Source organism: Equus asinus, chromosome 13 (assembly GCF_041296235.1).
Source record: "Equus asinus isolate D_3611 breed Donkey chromosome 13, EquAss-T2T_v2, whole genome shotgun sequence".
NCBI classification, from domain to species: domain Eukaryota; kingdom Metazoa; phylum Chordata; class Mammalia; order Perissodactyla; family Equidae; genus Equus; species Equus asinus.
Genome location: NC_091802.1, coordinates 39,866,654 through 39,890,700, shown reverse-complemented (window position 1 = coordinate 39,890,700; position 24,047 = coordinate 39,866,654). Strand labels below are relative to the sequence as shown.

The 24,047-nt window shown below is 45.8% G+C and overlaps 1 protein-coding gene across 1 annotated transcript; it reads right to left on the bottom strand.

The window, feature by feature from the left end:
- Window positions 1-2,890: 2,890 nt before the first annotated feature.
- Window positions 2,891-23,028, bottom strand: CASC3 (CASC3 exon junction complex subunit). Its single transcript, XM_014833718.3, has 14 exons — window positions 22,709-23,028; window positions 22,333-22,360; window positions 21,970-22,007; window positions 11,487-11,645; window positions 11,255-11,406; window positions 10,535-10,711; window positions 9,667-10,352; window positions 7,585-7,649; window positions 7,132-7,246; window positions 6,794-6,892; window positions 6,322-6,536; window positions 5,565-5,687; window positions 5,352-5,415; window positions 2,891-4,619 (listed from the first exon to the last, which is right to left on the bottom strand). The coding sequence occupies exons 1-13, from the start codon at window positions 22,937-22,939 to the stop codon at window positions 5,392-5,394; spliced, it is 2,112 nt and encodes a 703-aa protein (XP_014689204.1). The 5' UTR covers window positions 22,940-23,028; the 3' UTR covers window positions 2,891-4,619; window positions 5,352-5,391.
- Between the last annotated feature and the right edge of the window lie 1,019 nt (window positions 23,029-24,047).

The following is a 24,047-nucleotide window of genomic DNA, read 5'->3' as shown; positions in this document are numbered from 1 at the left end:
AGGTTGTGGCAGGTCTAGTTGGGGTGAGGAGAGAGACAGTAGCAGGGGGGAGGAGACCAGGAGCACAAGGGCACCTGAGCCCAGCTGGCAGCAGAAGGAAGCAGGGCTGTGGAGATAGGTAAAGAGATCCAGAACTGCCAACCAACATCTTCAAACATAGAGAGCCCCTCTAGAGTTGACATAGCCATGGAGTGGGGAAAGTGGTGCCAAATTTGCACTCCAAATAGTTCTTATTCCTGATGCCTATGCCAGGAGCATTGTGTACCTAAGGGTACACTGCCCCCAGAAGGAGGAGGAGGGGTATAAAGACATGCTCAGTGTAAGCACATCAAGGTTAAGGTAACAAGGTGGGGAAGTGGCACCAGGTTCCAGATGGGTTGAGGCTCCTTCAACAATGCCCCACCCCTGTTTACTGTGCACCAACCAGGCAGGGACAGGAATGCTAAAGGCTGGGAGTGGTGTTAGAACTGAACAGGGTGTGTACTACACATGTGTCACTGTGTGTGTATATCTGGTCCTATGTGCTAGAGCATGTGTTCACAGAAATAAAGATTTGCACACCCATCTGTTTGTGGATTTGGAAAGGGGACAGTGAAAAAGAGAGAGCACAATTTTGGCTAAGAAGCTGGAATAGAGATTTGAGTATCAGTTTCTTGGGTTCCCTTTATTGGATACCCCAATATCACTGGGGTTAAGAGTGAAACTAGCTGGAGTGGTTTGGTGCTCCCCAGGCATTTTATGAACCGAATAAGAAGAGGGGAGGGCTCTACTCCCAGCACATGCCACAGTTACCAGATTAAGCTGGTTGCCTTGGTAACCTCCTCTCTGGGCAGGATTTGGGATTGTCGGTTAGGAAGGGGGAAGAATTTGGGAGTGTGGAGGGTGTGGGGGGGTGGAAATAAAAGGGGCAGAGAGACTTCTGGAAACTGGAAGCTTGGGGAGAAGGACTCCAGCACCCCTCCAATTACTCAAGGATATCAGGCAGACACTAATTTCTAGACCTTGGATCAGAGAGGAAAGCCAGCCTCAAGTCATGGTCCTTGTAGAGCAGCAGTAGTTCTCACCCTAACTGCATGCTGGAACCCTGGGGGAACTTCTCAGAAACACTTGATGCCCAGGCCACACCCCAAATCAATTAAATCCGATCTTTGAGGTGGGGCCAAAGTTTACGGTATTTTTTAAAAGATGCCTAAGTGATTCAAATAGCCAGGGTTGAAAATCACTGCCCTAGAGGGACAACCCAACCCAAGTGGCTGGAGATGCTGGCAGACAACTTTGAGATTCTAAGACCTTGCTGTTCTCAGTTGTCCACAAGTTAAGCTTGTGTGCTGACCACAAGGGGGACGGGGGTTGGCAGGGCATCATGGAAGAAGTAGAGGGAGAGGGTATGATTCAGAACTGTGAGGAGATCAGGGCAAAAATCTTTAACTGAGAGCCCAGCCCATGGACTTCTAGAAGAGGATTGGGCAGGGCTACCCAAGGATGATCCGTCTGCCCCTTAGACTCCCCTTCTTTTTGCCCACCGAGAGGCAGACTGGGGCGAGGGGCAGAGAGAACCTGGGGGCTTTGCTGAGCTTGAGTTTCTTCTTGCTGAGCTGGTTACCAGGGCAACAGAGAGCAATGGGATCTAACTGCAGGACTGGGGAAGCAAGAGGCAGGGGTGAGGGAGGAAGCATCTTAACATACTCATTCCTCCTACTAGTAACCCACCCCCAAGGCTGGCTGGCATTCTTTGCATGACCTCAGAGATCAGGCCCATAGTTACCCATCACCCTGTGGGGGAGGAGAAAGGAAGCAACATGACTTGACTTGAAGAGAAATTAGGGATGGGGGTCAGGAGAGTCACGGTCCTCTGGGTGTAGCAGCAGTACCAAGTGGTGTAGGAAGAGTTGCAACTGTCATTTTAAGATGCACCACGATGCCCATGCCCCCATTGTACAAGGATTTGTGGGACCCAAGAACAGATGCTGCCAGCTCCACATTAAACTCAACTGCTCTCCCGTACCAGGGACAGCCTCTGTAGTCAACTTCCACCCCACCAAGGACCTGGAGGAAGAAACAGTCAACTCAAAGCTAGGAACTGCCCTGTACACATGGAGGCCAAGTGGCCTAGGTAACCAGCAGAATGAGCCCAGCTGGTGGTCTTTCAATTGCCCCTCCTCTATACCTGTACTAAGATTGATAGGAGCCTCTCTTAGACTGTCCTGAATACTTCAGTGCCAACATCTTTACTTTTCAAGAAAGATAGGGGCCAGCCCAGTGGCATAGCAGTCAAGTTGGCACACTCTGCTTCAACAGCCCAGAGTTCGAGGGTTCAGATCCCGGGCATGGACCTATGCACCACTTATCAAGCCATGCTGTTGTAGACATCCCACATATAAAATAGAGGAAGATGGGCACAGATGTTAGCTTGGGGCCAATCTCCCTCAGCAAAGAGGGTTAGCAGTGGATGTTAGCTCAGGGCTTATCTTCCTCAAGAAAGAAAAGAAAAAAAGCTAGCTACCTACACCTTCTCCTCACCCAGTTCCTGGTGAGAGTTGTATTGACACCTGATAAATTACCCTGGTAAACTTACTTGTCAAACACAAAGGCAGGCATGAGGGATGCTTAGATGTTCATGTGGGTAAGCAGCATCTCACCAGTTTTTCTGTCCTTGATACTTCCAATCTAAGGGACTCGTGATATCCTGGTATCTATATGGCAAGGTGGTTAGGAAAGATAACTGATGGGGAGTGCAGGCACACTTATGGCCTCAAAGGCGCTCCTCACTTCTTTGGGCTTCCACTTCACAAGTCTGACCTGGCTCGAGTAGTAAATGTGACTCTGGGGGATCAGAGCCCTCTTCCCTCCCTCCCAAATCAAGATTCATGCAAAACACTAGCAAACGAGCCAAGTTTACAGTCTAAATTTTATTATTTCCAAGTCACAATGCTGATCACAAATGTGCACCCTTTAAAACAGTAACAAAAAACAACACACACGGAAAAATCTTTGCAATGAAACACAGTGGACCAACAGAGACAACTGTCACAGTGTCTTAAGGTCTGGGAATCTGGGCATGCTGCCCACAGGCTTGAGGAGACATCTTCAGGTTTAAGGCAAAGGGAACAGCCTACAAAAGGCACAACCACCAGCTACCCCTAGAAGAATGTTTTAGGTATTTCCTCCTTGGGGGTTACAGCTTGAGTGCCTCTCCCCTCTCCCCATCCCACACCTGTGACTAAGAGTGGTCAGGCCAGCTGCTGGAGAGAAGGAATAGAAATACAGTGACACTACTTCGGGAGAGACACAGCCGCCACCTTCTCCCTCAGATTCTGTAGAAGGACAGGGACAGGGGCCAAGTTACCCCTGGCAGACACAAGTGCTGCAGTAACAGTAATCTCTTCCGCAGAGGCATCAGGGAAGTGGTTCAATGCCATGGAAGGGAAGGAGGGAGGGAGGAGCCCTTGCCCCAAAAGTGACCGGCTTCCTTAGGCCTTAAGCCCAGGTGTGGTATCTTCTTCTGTTTCCAAGGACAAAAATAGAACTTGGGAAAAATAAGGTAGTAACATCTAAAACATTTGTAGCAGGAAAGACATGAAGAGCAATTGCAAAGGACAGGAGAGAGTGCTTGCTGGGTAATATCTGCCTCTAGAGATGCATTGGTCCACAGCAACTGGAAACGGGGTGTGGTAGGAGGGATGGAAAGGAGAGGAGCACGGCCCTCTAATTCCACTTACCTCAAAGACTGAGCCCCGAGGACTGTGTGAATACATATCCCTAAGATGCAAAGGCTCTCAACTCTACCCTTCCTTTCTCATCAAAGCATCTGGTTTGCCTTCTCTCCCCACAGTAGAGACTTTTCCCTCAACAGAACACTGAAGCCGACCAGAGTACAGGGACTGATAGAGGCTCAGACTCCTAGAAACCAAAGGCAAGAATAAAGGCTCCTACCACAAACTTTGAGCTTTTCTCCATAATAGGACACTGTGCAAACAGCTATGTTTCCATAGGGTTAAAGAAGTTAAGAAAATCCAAGTATACAATAACAAAACCAACCAAAAATGAAAGGCCAGCTCTTTGTAGACTTAGTGGGAGAAGACTAGCTGGTGCATTCTCAATTATCTGGGATGCAGGAGAGAGTCAAAAGGGAACCCAGAAGAGCTAGCAAACCAGAAGGAAGAACTTGTCTCATTTAAAAGCTGAGAGAGAAAAAGAGACAGACAGAGAGAAAGAAACTAAAAGAATATTAAGTTAAGAATAGCAAGCCAGGCTTTAAAAACGAACATCTCAGAAAACAAAACAAACAGGAAAGAGCTTCCCTGGGAGCAGAAGACACTTGAATTTCCCAGGAGAAAGTGTAGAAGAGCAAAACACATGGGCTTCTAGATGCAGAGCTAGAAGCCTGGGCTGTCTGGATCTCTGCTCCTCTGAGCACAGCCAACTCAAGTACAGAGTGGAGATGGGAAGAAGTCCACTTGTTTCTCCCTTTCTCCAAAAAAGCCTGTCCTCAGAGAAAGGCAGGGGTTCTCCTCATTCAGCTGCTTGCCAGTAGGAGCAAGCCCTTATCTCTGAAGCCCTCCTGGTAGCAGACAGCCAGTTGTATTTCTCTTCTCTCCTGGGTTCTCACCTCTGCTGTTCTGAAAGGGGTGGGAAAAAGGGAAGAACCACCAAATTATTAATGGACCTTCTAGGCATTTCCAAGTTGTTTTCAAAAAGCTACACTTCTATGGGGCCGGCCCTGTGGCCGAGTGGTTAAGTTCATGCACTCTGCTGCAGCGGCCCAGGGTTTCGCCGGTTTGAATCCTGGGCGCGGACATGGCACTGCTCATCAGGCCACGCTGAGGCGGCGTCCCACATGCCACAACTGGAAGGACCCACAACTAAAAACACACAATTATGTACCGGGGGACTTTGGGGAAGAAAAGGAAAAATAAAATCTTAAAAAAAAAAAAAAAACAGCTACACTTCTAAATAACGTGTTTTATTAATGTTCCTAAAGAACCAAACCAAAACAACAACAAAACTCCCATGGTCTTTGTCCTCCATGACCTTTAGAATTGGCTCTGTTCTAGCACCTCAAATTTAGATTTCCCCTCTCCTCAATAAAAAAACGCCCTCCTGCATTTTTTCCTTGCAGCTTCCCAAATGAAATTCTGCCAAGTTATCAATGGTTTCTACTTCAGCCCTGCTCAATGCATTCGCAAAACAAAGAAGCTGGCAAATTTTGGGGCTCCTTTGAGACTTCCCCCAAGACATCCCATGATTATAACTTAAAAAATCAGACAATTGTTTGTTTGTTAAGCATTAGTTTTAAGAATGCTGGGGGAAAAAATGAACGTTGTAAGAGTCATGGTAAGTTATTCACTTACTTTTATATGATGTTAGATTTAAAATATTCAGAAACTCATATTAACTGGAACCCCTGCTTACAACCTGAAATAATAAAGTTGGAATTTGTTATCAGGTCATAAAAAAAGACTGTTTTCCACAGAAACACACCCAGAAAAGGAATGCAATCTTCTGGGGAAAAGGAAAACCCACTGAGTAGGATGTGCTCTAAGCATAGGAAGGAGCTCTCATACCTCAGGTGGTGGGGGCTTGATGGTGACTGGCTGGGGAGTCCTCCGGGGTGGGGAGGGCTTTGGCTGCACCTGCTGCTGGGCAGGGTTATAGTAGGTCACTCCTCCATACACCTGCGATGGGGCCTGGGACCCCAATAAGCCAGAAGAAAAAGTCAGGAATTAATTCATCCATACTATGAAGAACAGGAAACACTATTAAGGCACAAAAGTAAGAGTGTTAGGGAATTTATAATTTTTTAATTCTCTAAGTGCCCCTCTTTAAAATAAAGTGATTATTCATTTCTGCCTTAATAATGTCATAATTATGCTCTGGTTCCTACTTCTTCAAAGTACTGCCCAGCTTTCTCTAATTCCTATCATCAACTGACAAATGGAAGAGGCTGAGCTTAGTGGTGACACTCCAGATACCAGATGGTGTCAACCCGCTGGGAGTGAAGCAGTACAGGGAGGGGTAGGGCTGTTAAGCACCATACAGTTTCTTTATATGCAGGTGAATAAATATGAAGACGTGACCACCTAAGATGTACCAAACCACTTGAACAAAACACCATCAAAGAAACAGAAGAGAGTAAATGGATGATGGGCATTACGTAAGCTGCATTTCCAGCTCCACACCACCAAGAGGCGTCCTGGCGCCACATGTAAATCAGTGGCATTGAAATGTTCTCTCCAATTCCTTGAGTGTCCTCCCCATACCACATTCCTCTCTGATTTAAAGGATGTGTACCTAGAAAAATCTGCTCATTAGCCATCTCACCTGTGTATTAGGATACAGATGAGGCGGTGGTGGGGGAGGCAGTGCCCCTGGAGCATAAGGGTAACTGGGATTACCAAAGTTCATGACTCCTGGAGCAGAAAAGTAAGTAGGAGCAAGCAACTGCTGAGGTGGTGGCTGTCCTGGAGACATGGACACGGGTGGGGGATAGAGACCTGGATTGGGCAGAGGCGCCGGTGTCTGGTGGGGATGTAAACCTGGACAAGAGGAGGAAAACAAAAATTGAAATAGAAGATAACACCATTTCCATGGGATGGCCTGGCTGGGCTGCTCAGCACAAACAGGCTCAGGATGGAAGTCCTCAGGATGGACCCAAGAGGAGTTTGTTGCCCAAGCAGCAAGAGTGGCTAGACTCATAGGCAAGCAGCACAGAGCTCAAGAGGATGGGATCTGTGAAGCCCCAAACACACATTCTCCCGTACTGGAAGCATACAAGCAGAGGTGCAAAGCTTACCTGGGTGGGGAAGGTGCATTTCTGGCTGCACAATCATGCCCTGAGGAGGCAGTGGGGCAGGGCTGTCACCATGGGTATAGATTGGTCCCTGGAACTGCACTGTAAGATATCACATTGGGACTCTCATAAACCCTCACTCTTCATATCACACAGACAAGTCTCCTTGTCCCCCAAGCTCTTTAAAAGATGTTCTCAACTTTCCATGTGAAGAAAACAGCAACCAGACAATGATAACCACTGTGAGAGGTCAGAAGAGAAATTCAGGAGGCAGGAGGCTGGCCTCTTAGTTCACTTCACCCTGCCAAGAAAGGTACCCCAACAATAAGAAAAAAACTCACGTGCATCATAGTAATGTCCCTCCATGATACTGATGTGCACAGGAGGGGCAGGGGGCTCTGGCACAGGTCTTTGCCGCTGAGATGAATAGCGTTTGGCTCGCCCACCCTGGACACCCTGAAATAAAGAGGTCTGAGCAAGAAGACTTCCAGAGGGCTGACTCTTGTATCAAGCCTCCTTTAGGTGCATAGCACCTTCCTTTAGGTGCTGCAAAACACTTACTTGGGACATGGCAAGTCTTTAAAAAGCATTTGCAAAATGAAGTGAAAAACCATTGAAAAACACCAAGATCTGAATCACCTAACCCCTCTATCCTAACTTTCTGGAGACCCAAATTAAAAGAAACATGGGTAAACAATAGGAAAACTGACTTCAAGACTGTATCTTGGTTTAAACAGTGCATAAGCTATTACATGCAGCCCCCTCCCCATCTACCCACTTTTCCCTTTCTGTACCATTTCTTCCATCCGGTTAAACTGAGGTGGAGGTCCTGCTCCCATGTGTATGTGGTTAGGCATACCTGTAATACACCAAAAAAGTCACTGCTGCAGAGCAGACACATGTGAGTGGGACTAAAGATAGCATCAAGAAAATGACAGGTTGAAGAATCCAACATGGGGAATAACTTTCTTCTTTTAAATTATCTCTGCTTCCTGTCAACACCAGCATCTGGAAATTTGCCCCCACTGCCTGCCACCTTAATATAGCAATAACATGAAAAAAATTACTTCAGTGAGAAAATCCAAGTTCAAATTTTTCCCACCACATACTTCCCTGTATAGAATCCCTGGGAGGAGGGCTGGCCCCATGGCCGAGTGGTTAAGTTCACGAACCCCGCTGCGGCAACCCAGGGTTTTGTCAGTTCAAGTCCTGGGTCCGGACACGGCACCACTCATCAAGCCATGCTGAGGCAGCGTCCCATATGCCACAACTAGAAGGACCCACAACTGAAAATACACAACTATGTACCAAGGGGCTTTGGGCGAAAAAGGAAAAATCTTAAAAAAAAGAATCCCTGGGGGGCTGGCCCCGTGGCCGAGTGGTTAAGTTCGCTCGCTCCGCTGCAGGCGGCCCAGTGTTTCGTTGGTTCGAATCCTGGGCGCGGACATGGCACTGCTCATCGGACCACGCTGAGGCGGCGTCCCACGTGCCACAGCTAGAAGAACCCACAACGGAGAATACACAACTATGTACCGGGGGGGCTTTGGGGAGAAAAAGGAAAAAATAAAATCTTAAAAAAAAAAAAAAAAAAGAATCCCTGGGAGGTTATAATTAGCATATTACATTATCAAACATATTGAAAAAATCTCAGCCCCAAAGTTTCTGAGCAACAACGGGACAGGGGAGGACTGTTCTCTAAATCCACGTGATTATTCCTGACCACAGAAGTCTGGGCTTCAAGTGTAGGAAGAGATTCCCCTCTGGCTGAAAATGACTAAAGACAAAAAAGAAATATTCTAGAGACTATCTTCCAACGGTAATAAGATATTGGTAGGAGTTGTACTCCTCTATCCAAAGATCAATTCCAGGTCCCATTTAGACTACCATCATTTTTGGTTTTCAAAAATCACGCACATCAGAGAAGGATGCTGAAACTCCCAGTCCAAACGAGGATTTCTAATCTTTAAATTCAAATTAAGACTTCAGAAACTAAAGAGGGGCTGGCCCAGTGGTGCAGTGGTTAAGTGCGCCCGTTCTGCTTTGGCAGTCCAGGGTTTGCCGGTTTGGATCCTGGGTGCAGACATGGCATGGCTTGGCAAACCATGCTGTGGTAGGTGTCCCACATAGAAAGTAGAGGAAGATGGGCACGGATATTAGCTCAAGGCCAGCCTTCTTCAGCAAAAAGAGGAGAATTGGCAACGAATGTTAGCTTAGGGCTAATATTCCTCAAAAAAAAAAAAGAAACTAAAGAAAAAATCCTTTGAACTATCTGATTGGAGGAAGACAACGAAGAATGGACAAGAGGGATGGTAAATAGGTCCTAGTCTCTAGAACTATGCTGTCCAATATATCCACTAGCCACATGTGGCTACTTAAATTTCAATTAATTAAAAGATCAGTTCCCCAGTCACTCTGACCACATTACAAGTCCTCAAAAGCACCATCATTACAGAAAGTTCTACTGGGCAGCCTGGTTCTAGAAGATTAAGGAAATTAGAGAGGTTTTACCTTCAAAGAGATTAGAAGATACTCATCCAAATTCAAATGAGTATGTTTCTGCCTTCAAATGTTTAACCATTAGCTCAAATAATAAGAACACTACCTTTTTCTTCCAGTTTTTCTACAAAGTGGTAAATGATTCTGCACTCAGGAGGTCCATATTGATGACTGATCAGTTAATAGAAGGCAAAGTAGTGGGGTAGATAAAATTGCTCTGAGGTCTTTGGAAGAATATACCTATGAATCCATCTGTTTTTTTCAGTTAATGAAAATGTAGTTATTCGTCAATCACCAGCTCCCTCAGAGATATAAGTCACATGCCACTAAGCTGATGATACAAAGGGAAAAAGGCTAGTCATTACCTCTAAGGTACCTACCCCGAAGCTCACGTGGTTGCAGGAATGAAGGCTGCCCTGGACTCCAATTTTGTTCGGTTATATTTAGTTGTGCCACGTCTTGCTCAAGTCCACCTGTACTAGAATCCACTGGAGGCTCCCAGTTACCAGTCTTAGCAGGTGGAGGAGGGGTAGATTCTGGGACTGAAGGTGCTGGGGTCAGCCCTTCGGGTGGAGGGGGCACCTCCTCTGCAACCTTGACAGCATCTCCAGCTTTGATTCTGGTTCTTCTTGCCCGGGAATAAGATTTCTTCTCAACAGGCCTATCAGGGGCCGGTGGTGCAGTGTCAGGAGCAGGAGCTGCTATCTCTGAGGCTGCCTCTTCCTTCTCAGGACTGCCAAGCACTTGAGCATCTGCTTCGGGAGACGGATCCCTTACAGGAGTCTGCTCCAGGCGCCGTGACCGGTAACTAGTCTCATGTTTAACAGTCTCACCAGACCGGCCACCATACTGCCCACCAGCCTCCATAGGCCTAAAACCAGCACGACCTTCCTTGAAACCCCCAGATCGAGAGTAACTCCTAGGAGCAGACATGCGGCCAGTCCCTGCAGCATTCTTATTGATAAATGTTCTTGGTGGTAGGGTGCCCCCAGGACCTTGGTGGCGATGGGACTTGTTCGGCCGCTCACCAATCCAGTTTGGATCTCTTTGTGGAGGACTCCCAAACCTGAATAAATGGAATGGAGAAAGTCTTAAGAAAAGAAATAACAAAAGGACCAGTAGACATATAAACTGAGGGTCAGGGACTTACCATATTCCTCACCCATTCAATTACGGGCTAGTAAGGCATTTTTAAAAGCAGAGTTCTTTCTACAAATACCAACAGAGTAGGCTCCCAAATTTCCTCACCTGGGTTTCCGGATTCTCCGCGGTTTGATGTCATCGGGGTTGTGAGCTGAGCGGATGTCATAGCCATAAAGAGCAATGAGCTCCTGTCGAGACTTTGGAGCCTGTTCGTCTTCCCGAAACTTATCGTGTTCCCAGCGACCCTCATCCTTCCACAGCTTTCGCTGACGCCCCTTGGGTCTGGATAAAACCAGGGAAAAGTGTCTTAGGTTGAGAGACTCTGCCAAGTAAAAATGTTCATGAAACATACATGGTTGGGCAGGGAAACAGTAGGAACTTCATGTAGTCTCCCCATCTTCCCAGATTATACAAAACAGGCCTTCGAAAAGCAAGAGTGAATCATAGCACCGCAGGTCTGATGGGCTCAAGTCTAACAGGAATAGAAATGAAGAAAGACTTCACTTCAAACTACTCGGCACTTTGGAAACACCTCTCTCCTATAAGGCAGCCTATGCAAGCACTTCATATCCCAGGGGCCTTGAGCCTCAGATTAAGGAAGGCAGTGGAAGTGTGGGTCTGGACCCCAACTCTTTCACCAAGAGTTACCAAATATTCTAAGCCTCACTTTTCTCATTTGTACAAGAGGGAGAATCATAATGCATACCTTAAAATGTTGTGAGTAGTAAATGAGATAATACACATAGCACTTAGCAAAGTCCTGGCATATAGTAAGTACACACTACTATACTAAACACATACTAAATAGCAGAAAATGGCTGTTACCTGACTTCTTCCTCCTGAGTTTGCCCTCGAAGATCATGCTCAAAGAAGAGTCCTTTCCGGGGTATGTATGCTGGGTTCTTCCGATCTTCATCATCATCCAAATGCTTAGGGCCCTTTTTACCCAGTTTGTTCTCCACAGGCTCTGTGCTCTCCTAGAGAACATATAAAGGGCTCCTTACTTCCTCCAAGGTTAAAAGCCACTATACCAGCCCCCAAATGAGTGGGTACTGACCTGTCCATCCCCACTTTGCCTCTCTCCAGTCACAGTGCCTTTGGTGTCAGGCTTTTCTTCTCCTTTCTCTTCCTTTGCTGAAGAATTAGCAGCATCATTGGCCTCTGACTTCAGCTCCACTTTGGAGTTTTCCTCTTCACTGTATTCCCCTTCTTCACCCTGAAAAAAATTTCCCCATCAGCTATGGAGATAAGATCTGAATGGTGCATTTCATTTACTTTCCATTCTTTAGGAAAATATTTTCCAACAAACTTTTACTACAATGTAAGAATTAAAAGCAAATACATCAATATTCTTCCTAAAATTTTTAGAGGATAAGGGCACTATTTAAAAAAGCACATTAAAAAATATATACACACATACACGTGCTTATATAGATCCATGTACGTTTTCCAGGAAGATATGCAAAGAGCTCTAAACAGTGGCGGCCTCTGGGGAAAGAGCCCAAGGGATATGGATGGGAGGCTTTAAAGTGCCTAGCATAGGGGCTGGCCCCCTGGCCAAGTGGTTAAGTTCGCACGCTCCGCTGCAGGCAGCCCAGTGTTCCGTTGGTTTGAATCCTGGGTGCGGACATGGGACTGCTCACCAAACCACGCTGAGGCAGCGTCCCACATGCCACAACTAGAAGGACCCACAATGAAGAATATACAACTATGTACTGGGGGGCTTTGGGGAGAAAAAGGAAAAAAAATAAAATAAAATCTTTAAAGTGCCTAGCATAAAGAAGGAGCTTAATCTTTGTTGATAATTTCTCTCCCTTTCCATGAACTCTCTCTTAAACATTAATGCCTAATAACAACACTCTAACTCAAGTTGTGAATTCTCTCATCACAAAACAGCTTACAGCAAAGATTCCCAACCTTTCAGACCCCTTTTAGGATCTAATATTTTCATGGATTCCCATGAGACATACCCCAGAAAGTATACATGACTGAGAAAATACATAATGAAAAACAACTGCTATACATTTAATACTATAAAATATATTTACATTTTATTAATTTATATATATTCAAAATAGCAGTACATAAAGGTGGGAGATAGATATTTAGTCTAAAGAGAATGAGAGCTGAGCTAGCAAACTCCTTGTAATAAATAACTCCATGACTTCCCAAGGCACTACTTACCCTCAAGCTGGGAAATAGTGGCTTACATTTTTGATGTCTATGATATGCACACTAAATTTTCTGCAGCATGAGATCCCTTTATCCAACAACTGTCGAAAATTATGTAATTATGAGATTTTGACTTGGAAAACCTTAGGGAACAACTTGTAAAACTACTGCCTCTTAGAAATGAAAAAAAGCCCAACTGCTCTCTCTCCTCTCCACCATCTTCTTCCCTCTCTTACCACATCGAGATTAGATAATCCTGCCTGTGACAGAGAAAGTGTTGGGTCTGTCCACACAAAGGGTGTCCTTAGGGCATCCTCTAGGGAAATAGGGGCCACTAGAAAGGATCAGGTAAGAGAGGTCTGGCTAGTTCCAGGCAGGGAAAAGGAGCAGCTAAGGCTCACGCTAGGGGGCCTGGCTTTAGAACAGAGCTACTCTTATCTCGTCCTCCCAAGATTTGGATCTAAGGAGGCAGAGAACTACAGGCTAAGGAGATAGGTTTAGAGACCTGTAAGAACATAAAGAAACAAGTTCAAGGGAAGGTGGTCTAGTCCCCACTGCTGGCATAATATGTCAGGGTAACAATACACCTCTGCAACCTGGTAAATATATGTACACTGGGCTCTTATTCTCCTACTGGGTTCTCATTGACCTGAACCAGGCCCTCTTGTAACTCCAGACCCAGGAATCTGATCAGAGACTCTCTGTGAGATTCCTGATAAAGCAAGAAACTTTCAAGCTCAAAGTTGCTGCCCTTTCTTCAAACAGAGCTGAGTCCGCCTGATTGGCCCAGATAAGCCAATTAATTCTTCTTTCCCATTCTTCCCTATTCAGCATCCGGGTATTTAGGCCTCAAAGTGTTTTGGGTTAGGATTTCCAGAAAGATGAATCTGTTATGAAACCCACAGAATTGAGGGAGACTGCTTGACCACAGCCAAACTATGAGAATCAAGCCTTTATCCACGACTTTTTTTTTTTGAGGAAGATCAGCCCTGAGCTAACATCTGCTGCCAACCCTCCTCTTTTTGTTGAGGAAGGCTGGCCCTGAGCTAGCATCTGTGCCCATCTTCCTCTACTTTATATGTGGGATGCCTACCACAGCATGGCTTGCCAAGCGGTGTCACGTCCACACCCGGGATCCGAAGCGGCAAACCCCAGGCTGCCGAAGTGGAACATGTGAACTTAACCACTGCACCACTGGGCCGGCCCCCCGCAACTTTTTTTTTTTAAAGATTTTATTTTTTTCCTTTTTCTCCCCAAAGCCCCCCCGTACATAGTTGTATATTCTTAGTTGTGGGTCCTTGTAGTTGTGGCATGTGGGATACCACCTCAACATGGCTTGATGAGCGGTGCCATGTCCGCGCCCAGGACTCAAACCAGCAAAACACTGGGCTGCCACAGCAGAGTGAGTAAACTTAACCACTTGGCCACAGGGCCGGCCCCCCCACCACAACTTTTTAACAACCAAGTACCCTTGATTCTTCCCATTTTCTCTCAATCATAAGAAATTTTCCCTCCTGAGAAGGGGATAGGTATGTGGTAAGCATTCAGTTCTTTTTTTTTTTTCTTGAGGAAGATTAGCCCTGAGCTAACTACTGCCAATCCTCCTCTTTTTCCTGAGGAAGACTGGCCCTGAGCTAACATCCATGCCCATCTTCCTCTACTTTATATGTGGGATGCTTTCCACAGCATGGCTTTTGCCAAGCGGTGCCATGTACGCACCCCAGATCCGAACCAGCGAACCCTGGGCCGCAGAGAAGCGGAACGTGCGAACTTAACCAATGTGCCACTGGGCTGGCCCCTCAGTTCTTTCTTTGATCCTATGTTCCCTGGAGGTTCCGAAGCAGACATTGCAAGAATCCTGCTTGGTGTGTACATGTGACCTTAATTCATTACACACTACCCGCCCCCCAGCCCCCAAACAGTGACTGAATTCAAACATCCTAAAATAGCATCACAGCATGATTAATGAGGGAACTTTGTTTTATGCCCCACCCTCTCTGGTCTGTGGTGGAATGTCAAATGAGGCAACTCTTTTATTCCAAATGAGAACTAATTTTGTTTCTAGGACAGGACAGAAAGACACTAATAGCATACTGCTGAGGAGACTCCAAATTAGAGTCAAAGTCTGGTCTAATTGAAGCCAAGGTGTTACCATAGGGTCACATATCCCTATAAACATGCCCTTGCTTTGGCTAAGGGCTGATATCAAAACCCTATTCCAGAGAGAGCTCCTCTGCTGATTCTACTATTCAGCGAACACTCTTCCCAATTCTAAAGCCAGCTCTCCCCTGAAGCAACTGCTTCCCCGGCAGAATTCGCATGCAGAGGTTTAGCTCATTCTTCCACTCCTTACATATTTCAGAGTAAGAGTTGGAGCTGGTGTCTTCCTCGTTCTCAACGTCGCTTCTATTTTTTTTTTTTTTTTTTTGAGGAAGATTAGCCCTCAGCTATCTACTGCCAATCTTCCTCTGTTTTTGCTGAGGAAGACTGGCCCTGAGCTAACATCCATGCCCATCTTCCTCTACTTTATATGTGGGACGCCTACCACAGCATGGCTTTTGCCAAGCGGTGCCATGTCTGCACCTGGGATCCGAACTGGCGAACCCTGGGCCGCTGAGAAGCAGAACATGCAAACTTAACCGCTGCGCCACTGCACCGGCCCCTCCAACTTCTTAAGACATCCACTCCCTTGACCTTTCCACCTTCTCCCGATCAATCAGTCCTTTCCCACATTCAATTTCCTCTCTCTAGTCTCCGCGGCCCATTCATTTCAATCACTACCAGTAACACCCTCAAGTCCCTTGCTACTCCCAAGTACCAGGACTGGACCAACTAAAATATATGCTTTTTCTAGGCCTACAACCAGACCACTGATCACCACCAAAGGTACTTCAAAAAAAAAAAAATCATAAAACTTAACACATCAGGGCCACCTCCAATCTCAGCTACTCAAACCTCCTTTAGTCTCACAATTCCTACCCCACCCCAACCCCAACCACCCTTCTTAATGTCTTTCCTTTTATTTCACAAGGAAAACCAAACAAAGAAGGAAACACAGCTTCCTCCCCACACACCTTTTCTTCCCACCTCTCTATAATTACAACGGTTGATGTTTCCCTTGTCTGGTTCCTATTTCTTCTCACAAACTCAGTTAAGGACACTAGCACACTTATTACCCACCTCCTCCCTTTTCTTTCCCTTTCTACTTGTTCCTTCAATCTTTAACCATACTTGATTCTCCAACTTTAAAAAATAACCACCAAACCCTCTCTTTACCTCATAGCCTCCATTCCAGCTACCATCTCTCTAGCCCCCCTTTCAGAGTCAAATTTCTTTTGAAACTTTCCTTGGAGGATTCTGGGAAAATAGCAGTGTAGCTTTTGATGTCAAACCTCCACATGAAGTAAGATCTTCTAGACAGCAAAATCAAAGCCCTCTGGACAACATTTACAACCAAACTAGGTTAAAGATATCCCCCAGACCCCAAAATACAAGCACATAAGAACAAAGCACCAACAGCCACAGGATCTGCGTCAGATTGCTGTCAGTAACGGCAGGAAGCAGAGAGTAGTAAATAGACCTGAAAACAGGAGAACTGTGAACTAATCAACAGGTATTCAACAGAAGGCAAAACTAAGAACAACAGGTGAAACTAACTAGGAGGGGTTTTACTGTCACCAATAGCATGTGAGCACAAGGGTTCTGCAGGGACCTGAAGAAGCTAACTGCTCTGAAATCTTGAAACTGACCTGGCTGCCAGGGTTCCCTTCTAGGATAGGGTCCCACACTGAAGAGAAACTGTTGAGAGGAGAATGAAATTAAGGAGGAGAGTGACAAAAGGAATAAAGGAAAGAGAAAGTTCAAAACAGGTTAGGGAAGGGAACGAAAGCAGGAAATCTCAGAAAGCAAGCCACCATATTTTTTTACTGCTGTAAGAGAAGAACAGAAGGAGCTTTATTAAGTTAGAAAAAGCTACTCTGAGCCACACTTCCTTCTAAAAGATCAGGAAAACTGATTTTACACAAAAATCAACGACAGAAAAATACAGAGATCAAATCCCACAGAAACTTATGAGGAAAAAAATAAGTAGAAAACCATTCCTACAATGAAAGCATTTCAGAAAGACATGCACATATATCAAAATTGTAACTTCTATTTCAAAATGAGCTAAAAAGACATTTTAAAAAAAGTATATAAGACAGAACATCAATCAGAACTGGAAAAACTCAAAAATGAAATGAAAGAACTCAGGAAGGTATCAGAAATTAAAGAAAAAAATCATTTCAAATACAAACTCTAAAACTAGAAGGAACACAAGAGGGACACACAATAATAACGCCTTAAGAAAAATACAAAAGTGAAAAGGAAAGAAGTATTTAAAAATCACAAACAAATGAAGAGAAAGATAAAAAGGATTAGTGAGAAAGGATCAAATACTGAAGAGAGGCAAAGAAATTATTTGGATAAGGGTTCCATGATATACTACAGAGCACATCTAATACCTGTGAACACTGACCCAGAATGACCAACACCAAGACAATTCTAACAGAATTACTGGGCCTTAGAGAAAATATATTGGGACTATCTAGACAAAAACAGCAAATGACCGGGGCCACCCTGGTGGCACAGCAGTTAAGTGCACACGTTCTGCTTTGGCGGCCCAGGGTTCACCGGTTCGGATCCCGGGTGCGGACATGGCACCGCTTGGCAAGCCACGCTGTGGTAGGTGTCCCACATATAAAGTAGAGGAAGAAGGGCATGGATGTTAGCTCAGGGCCAGTCTTCCTCAGCAAAAAGAGGATTGGCAGCAGATGTTAGCTCAGGGCTAATCTTCCTCAAAACCCTCCCCCCCAAAACAGCAAATGATTTATAAGGGAAAGAAAATTAGGTGATCAGGCCAGCCTGGTGGCGCAGTGGTTAAGTGCACACGTTCTGCTTTGGTGGCCTGGGGTTCACTGGTTCGGATCCAGGTGTGGACATAGCACTGCTTGGCAAGCCATGCTGTGGTAGGCGTCCCACAGAGAAAGTAGAGGAAGATGGGCACGAATGTTAGTTCAATGCACATGTTCGCTCAGGGCTAATCTTCCTCAAAAAGAAAAAAGAAAAAAGAAATTAGGTGATCATCAGTCAGTTTTGTTCAAGATAAACTCTTTGACTCCTATTTATCTTTCCACGGATCTGGAAATACAAATTTGCAGGAAATACAACACACAAAGGGAGCACACTGAGTTGTACCATGAGTGAGCAACCATCAAAATCTTTTCAAAGGATAAGTTGTAAGGATAAGAAAGAGACGAAAAACTAATCTGGAGACTAAGAGACAGAAAATCTTAAGAAATACGTAAGACTAAACTGTAATGTCTAGGTATATACAGTTAGTAACAGAGAAGAAACACAAGCAAGAAATGGACTACTATGAAAGTCAGGATATAAAATGTTTCTCTGGGGCCGGCCCCGTGGCCGAGAGGTCTAGTTCTTCTCTGTTCAGTACACCAGCCAAATGTGGCTAAATTTAAATTAATTAAACTTAAATTAGGGGCCGACCCAGTGGCGGCTTTCCTCGCGCGCTCCGCTGCAGGCGGCCCAGTGTTTCCTCGGTTTGAATCCTGGGTGCAGACATGGCACCACTCATCCAGCCATGCTGAGGAGGCATCCCACATGCCACAACTAGAAGGACCCACAACTAAGAATATACAACTATGTACTGGGGGACATTGGGGAGAAAAAGGAAAAAACATAAAATCTTTAAAAAAAAAAAAAAGTTTTTCTCTACCCTAGACAGGTGCTCTCCCAAAGGACTTTCTGGGATGATGGAAATGTTTCATCTATGCTGCCCAATACAGCAGCAACTAGCTACATGTAACTATCTAGTACTTAAAATGTGGCTATTGCAACTGAGGAACTTAAGTTTTAATTTAAGTGCTTTTTGTTGTTGTTGGTTTTTTGTTTTGTTTTGTTTTGAGGAAGATTAGCCGTGAGCTAATTACTGTCAATCCTCCTCTTTTTGCTGAGGAAGCCTGGCCCTGAGCTAACATCTGTGCCCATCTTCCTCTACTTTATATGTGGGACGTCTACCACAGCATGGCTTGCCGAGTGGTGCCATGTCCGCACCTGGGATCCGAACTGGCGAACCCTGGGCCACCGAGAAGCGGAACGTGTGCACTTAACCACTGCGCCACTGGGTCGGCCCCTAATTTAAGTTTAATTAATTTAAATTTAGCCACATTTGGCTGGTGTACTGAACAGAGAAGAACTAGACCTCTCTTTTAAAAAAATTTTTTTTTTTAAAGATTTTATTTTTTTCCTTTTTCTCCCCAAAGCCCCCCAGTACATAGTTGTATATTCTTCGTTGTGGGTCCTTCTCGTTGTGGCATGTGGGACGTGGCCTCAGCGGGCTGTGATGAGCAGTGCCATGTCTGCGCCCAGGATTCGAACCAACGAAACACTGGGCCGCCTGCAGTGGAGCGCGCAAACTTCACCAGTCAGCCAAGGGGCCAGCCCCTAAAATTTTTTTAAAGATTTTACTTTTCCTTTTTCTCCCCAAAGTGCCCCCGGTACATAGTTGTATATTTCAGTTGTGGGTCCTTCTAGTTGTCGCCTGTGGGATGCCACCTCAGTGTGGCTCGATGAGCGGTGTCATGTCCGCGCCCAAGATTCGAACCCACAAAACACTGGGCTGCCTGCAGCAGAGTGTGCGAACCTAACCACTCGGCCATGGGGCCAGCCCCTCAGAATAGCTTTCTTAACTAGCTTTTCTGGCTCTAATCTTGCTCCCCTCAAATCAACTCTCCCCATTGCAGACAAAATAACTGTTAAAAAAATAATTCTCGGGGCCTGCCCGGTGGTGCAACAGTTAAGTTCGCACATTACACTTTGGCAGCCAAAAGTTCACTGGTTCAGATCCCGGGTGCAGACCTATGTACTGCCTGTCAAGCCATGCTGTGGCGGGCATCCCACATTTAAAATAGAGGAAGACTGGCACAGATGTTAGCTCAGGGCTAATCTTTCTCAAAAACAAAAATTAGGGGCCAGCCTGGTGGTGCAGCGGTTAACTGTGCACATTCCTTTGGCGGCCCGGGTTTCGCCACTTTGGATCCCTGGTTTGGACATGGCACCGCTTGCTAAGCCATCCTGTGGTAGGCGTCCCACACATAAAGCAGAGGAAGATGGGCACAGATGTTAGCTCAGGGCCAGTCTTCCTCAGCAAAACGAGGAGGATTGATAGCAGTTAGCTCAGGGCTAATCTTCCTCAAAAAAAAAAAAAAATTTTAAATTTAAAAATATATAGTAAAAAGACCCAAAAAAACAAAAATAATAATTCTCAAATTTTACTGTGCACAAGCATCACCCTGGGAACTTGTTAACATATAAACGCCCGAGTTCTTCCTCCATCTGTAAGATTCTATTTCAGGAGGACTGGCCTACTGGATTTCCTGATGCATATGTCCCTTGGATCTGACAAACTGCTTTAAAAGTTAAGTCTAATCCTTATCACACTCTTATTTAAAACCCTGTTATACTCCTTCACTTCCTTAGAATAAAATCCAAATATTTTTTTCTTTTAAAGATTTTATTTTTTTCCTTTTTCTCCCCAAAGACCCCCGGTACATAGTTGTGTATTCTTCGTTGTGGGTCCTTCTCGTTGTGGCATGTGGGACGCTGCCTCAGCGTGCTTTGATGAGCAGTGCCATGTCTGCGCCCAGGATTTGAACCAACAAAATACTGGGCTGCCTGCAGCGGAGCGTGCGAACTTAACCACTCGGCCATGGGGCCAGCCCCAAAATCCAAATACTTTTTAACCTGGCTTATAAGGTACTTTAAGATTTAGACTCGGACTCATCACTTACCAACCGTCATACTAAACTTTTCACATCCTCCAACTCGTCACGCAGTCCATCCCTTCTAGCCCTTCTTCTCAGTGTTCCCAAAGCACCCTATGCTTCCAATATCATGGCACTCACCAAACATTACTGTAATTACTTTTTAACTGTCTATTTTCTCCCTCTGACACAGAATATAAATTCAATGAGGGCAGAATCATGTTTGCCTTTTATTCCAGTGCCTAATACAGCTCCTGGCATAGAGCAGGTACTCAAGAAAGAGAAAGAACAATCGGGCACCGGCCCTGTGGCCGAGTGGTTAAGTTCGCACGCTCCGCTGCAGTGGCCCAGGGTTTCGCCGGTTCGGATCCTAGGCGCGGACACGGCACCGCTTGTGAGGCCACGCTGAGGCAGCACCCCACATGCCACAACTAGAAGGACTCACAACTAAAAATATATAACTATGTACCCAGGGGGCTTTGGGGAGAAAAAGGAAAAATAAAATCTTAAAAAAAAAGAGAAAGCACAAGTAAGAACCTTCATGATCTGGCCTCTGCTCATTATCTGCCTTTATTTCTTGTATCCACCTTGTACCAACAATATTCCAGCCATATCAAACTACTTTCAACTTTCCAAACATTCAATTTCTCTCCTATCTCTGGACTTTCCCAGCTGTTGTTCCCTCTGCCTAGAACACAGTTTGCCTGGCTAACTCCAACTTATTCCTTTCTGACTGCCTAAGATGGATTCAGTACCCAGCCATCCACACCCTACTTAACCCTATCCTCCAGCAGTTGTCACTAAGTCCTTTGACTGTCTGAATATCTGTGACTTCCTAAGTTGTAACATTCCTAAAGATGGGAATTTTGTTACAGTGTTCATTGTTGCATCTCCAGGGCTTAATGAAGTTTTAATATGTAGTAACAGTTCAATAAAATTTACAGAAAATCCACAATCCAATTTCCCTGGATATAACCCCAAGACCAAAATCCAGAACTCAGGACTTCATTTAACAACTCCAGCAAACAGTCATTCTGATAGCACCTCTAGCAGTTCATCCAATCAAAACAAGTAAGCTAACAAAAGACTGGCTTAGGGAATCTTTCTCCCAGACACAGAGAAAGCCCCATCTTTAAACTGAGGGATGTTTCTGGCACAAACCACTCAGAATCCCACCCCTTCGAGGTCTTCAGATACATGTGGAAAAAAAATATGCAACCAGATGGCTTCACTACTTAGGCAGCATAAAATAAACTGTCAAACGTCCTGTGAAGGGCTTCAGGATGTTCTCATTCTCTTATTTAGAATCTTACTTTCTTCAGATACGGTGAAAAACCACCTTTTAACAGTGCAACACATGTGGCCTGAAGAGGCTTACACCAAAACTTTCCCTCACTCTAACTGAACAAGACCTTTTGTAGCAGTTTTTCAGAAGCATAAATAAAGAATGCACAAGAGGAGTAACAAGCAGGTCATGGTACACGTCTACATGTTTTTAAAGTACATTCCGCGACCTACACCATAGGAAAAAGAATCTATTACACTCACTTCTGAGTCTTCTGCACTTTCATAATCTGAGAGAACAGCTGAAAGAAAACAGAAATACATAAAGAAAAAATGCAACACAAATTACTATAATTACATTTCCCCACTGCTTGTTATAGGTCAGGCTAAGACTTTCATTTAATTCTGACATCAAACTATGGGACAGTTCCATTTACACACGGGAAACAGCCTCAGAGAGTGACTTGCCCAAGATCTTACTGCTCAAACGTATTCTCTTAAGCGCTACGCTACCAAGAGCCACTTTGTGACACCCGCCCCCAATTCCTAACAGGCCGAGGGGACGTCAACTGCTGGAAGTTGATGACCTGAGTTTACGGGCAAAACTCTCGTCGTGATGCTACTCACCATCGCCCTCGATGCCATCTTCACTCTCCTGAAGGAAATAAGACACGGGTTAGTTCTGTGATTTCCAGACGGCAGAGAGTGGACGATTCAATACAAAATGGTTGAAAAGGGAGATGAGGAGAGGTACGTCTTTAACAAGTACCAACCGAGGGAGGTCTAGCCTCTTCACCTCCAACCCCAATTTCCGAATAAACATCCGCTTTCCATCCGCGACAGCTCTGCCGCCCCCTAAAACCCCCCAACCCCTCCTCTTCCCTTGGGGCTCCGGATGCAAACCGCACTGGGATAGCTCCCTTCTCTAACACAATATGCCCCGGCATCGACCATCAACTCGCAGCCTCCCACCATCGCCTACGCCCCGCCTGCGCGCACTCACACACTCCGACTCCTCGGCGCTCTTGGCGCCCCCGCTCTCCAGCCGCCGCAAATGAAGGGCCCCGCCTCGGCCTCCGCGCTGGGAAGGCAGAGAGCCGCTCCCGCCGCCTCCAGCGCTGCCGCTGCAGCTCCCGCCGCCCCGCGCCGGGGAACCGCCGCTGTCTGAGCCCGAAGCACCAGACTCTTCGTCTTCGGTGTCCTGCGAAGCGCGCTGGCGCCGCCGGTCCGCCATCTTACGGAGAGCGGCCGCCGTCGGCCAGCTCCTTACGTACCGCGCCCGTCGCAGGGACTGCCGGGAGGCTCCAGAGCTAGTCCCAGCATGCTTCACGTGCGGCGAGCCGCTCCTCTTTCCAGAGGGCGGGGCTGGGGGCGGGACTGGCGCCCTGCGGCACCTTTGCGGGCAAGCGGGATTACGTAAATCCATGACGTGTGGGGGGCGTGGCGCGGCTCTTGACTTCCCCTGGGTAGGCCCCGGGCAAGGGGAGCGGCGCTCGGCAAGCCTCCTCCGGTTCCTGCCCCGGCCATCTTGGGCTTTCCAAGTGGAAGGCGTCCTGCACAGCTTTACTGCGGCATTGTAGCTGCTTCATGGTTTTCTCTTTCGATTTCTCGTTTCTACCTACGTTTGAAGCAGATTTTACTGCATTCGTTTTCTTGGTAAAATCACGAATCAAGGTAAATCTCTAAAGCCGTTGTGCTCCATCAGATTTGCCTCACCGGCCCATCTTAAGCTGAAAGGCTAAGGAGAAACCACTTGTCTACAGTGAAGCCCGAGGATTTGGTGTTGCAGCACTACACTGTTTTCCCTGTATTCTCATTTCCCTCTTCATGTGTCTTTTCACCCCGGCCATCACCTCTCCCGAAGTGCAGGCTGGTATGATGCTAGTCTTACCAAGATTTTAGAACGGATTTAAAAAGAAGAGATTATCATAGGAACCGGCGTGGTTCAATATTCTCATATTTTCATTCTTGCTAAGGATTACCAGACGGATAGATGAGGGATTTTGATATTGACTTTGGCAAGACATTTGTCACTAATGAAAGAAATCAGTGTATTTTCTTTGGACCGTAATGAAGACATGCAAAATGCGTGAGCTAAGTTATTAGTGCACCTACAGGAGTGCATATTGATAATACTCATCAAACAGAGAAAGGTCACTATAGCATAGCACAGATTCTGTCCTGTGTGATATTTTTACAAATTAGATGGTTAAGGATCCTGATGCTTAACAAATTCGTAGACAATTTGAAAGTAGAAGGCATTCTGAATGCCTTCAGAGATAGAATCAGTATCTAAACAGATGTCAGCTGGTTAAACAAGTGGCCAAATGTGACAACTTGTA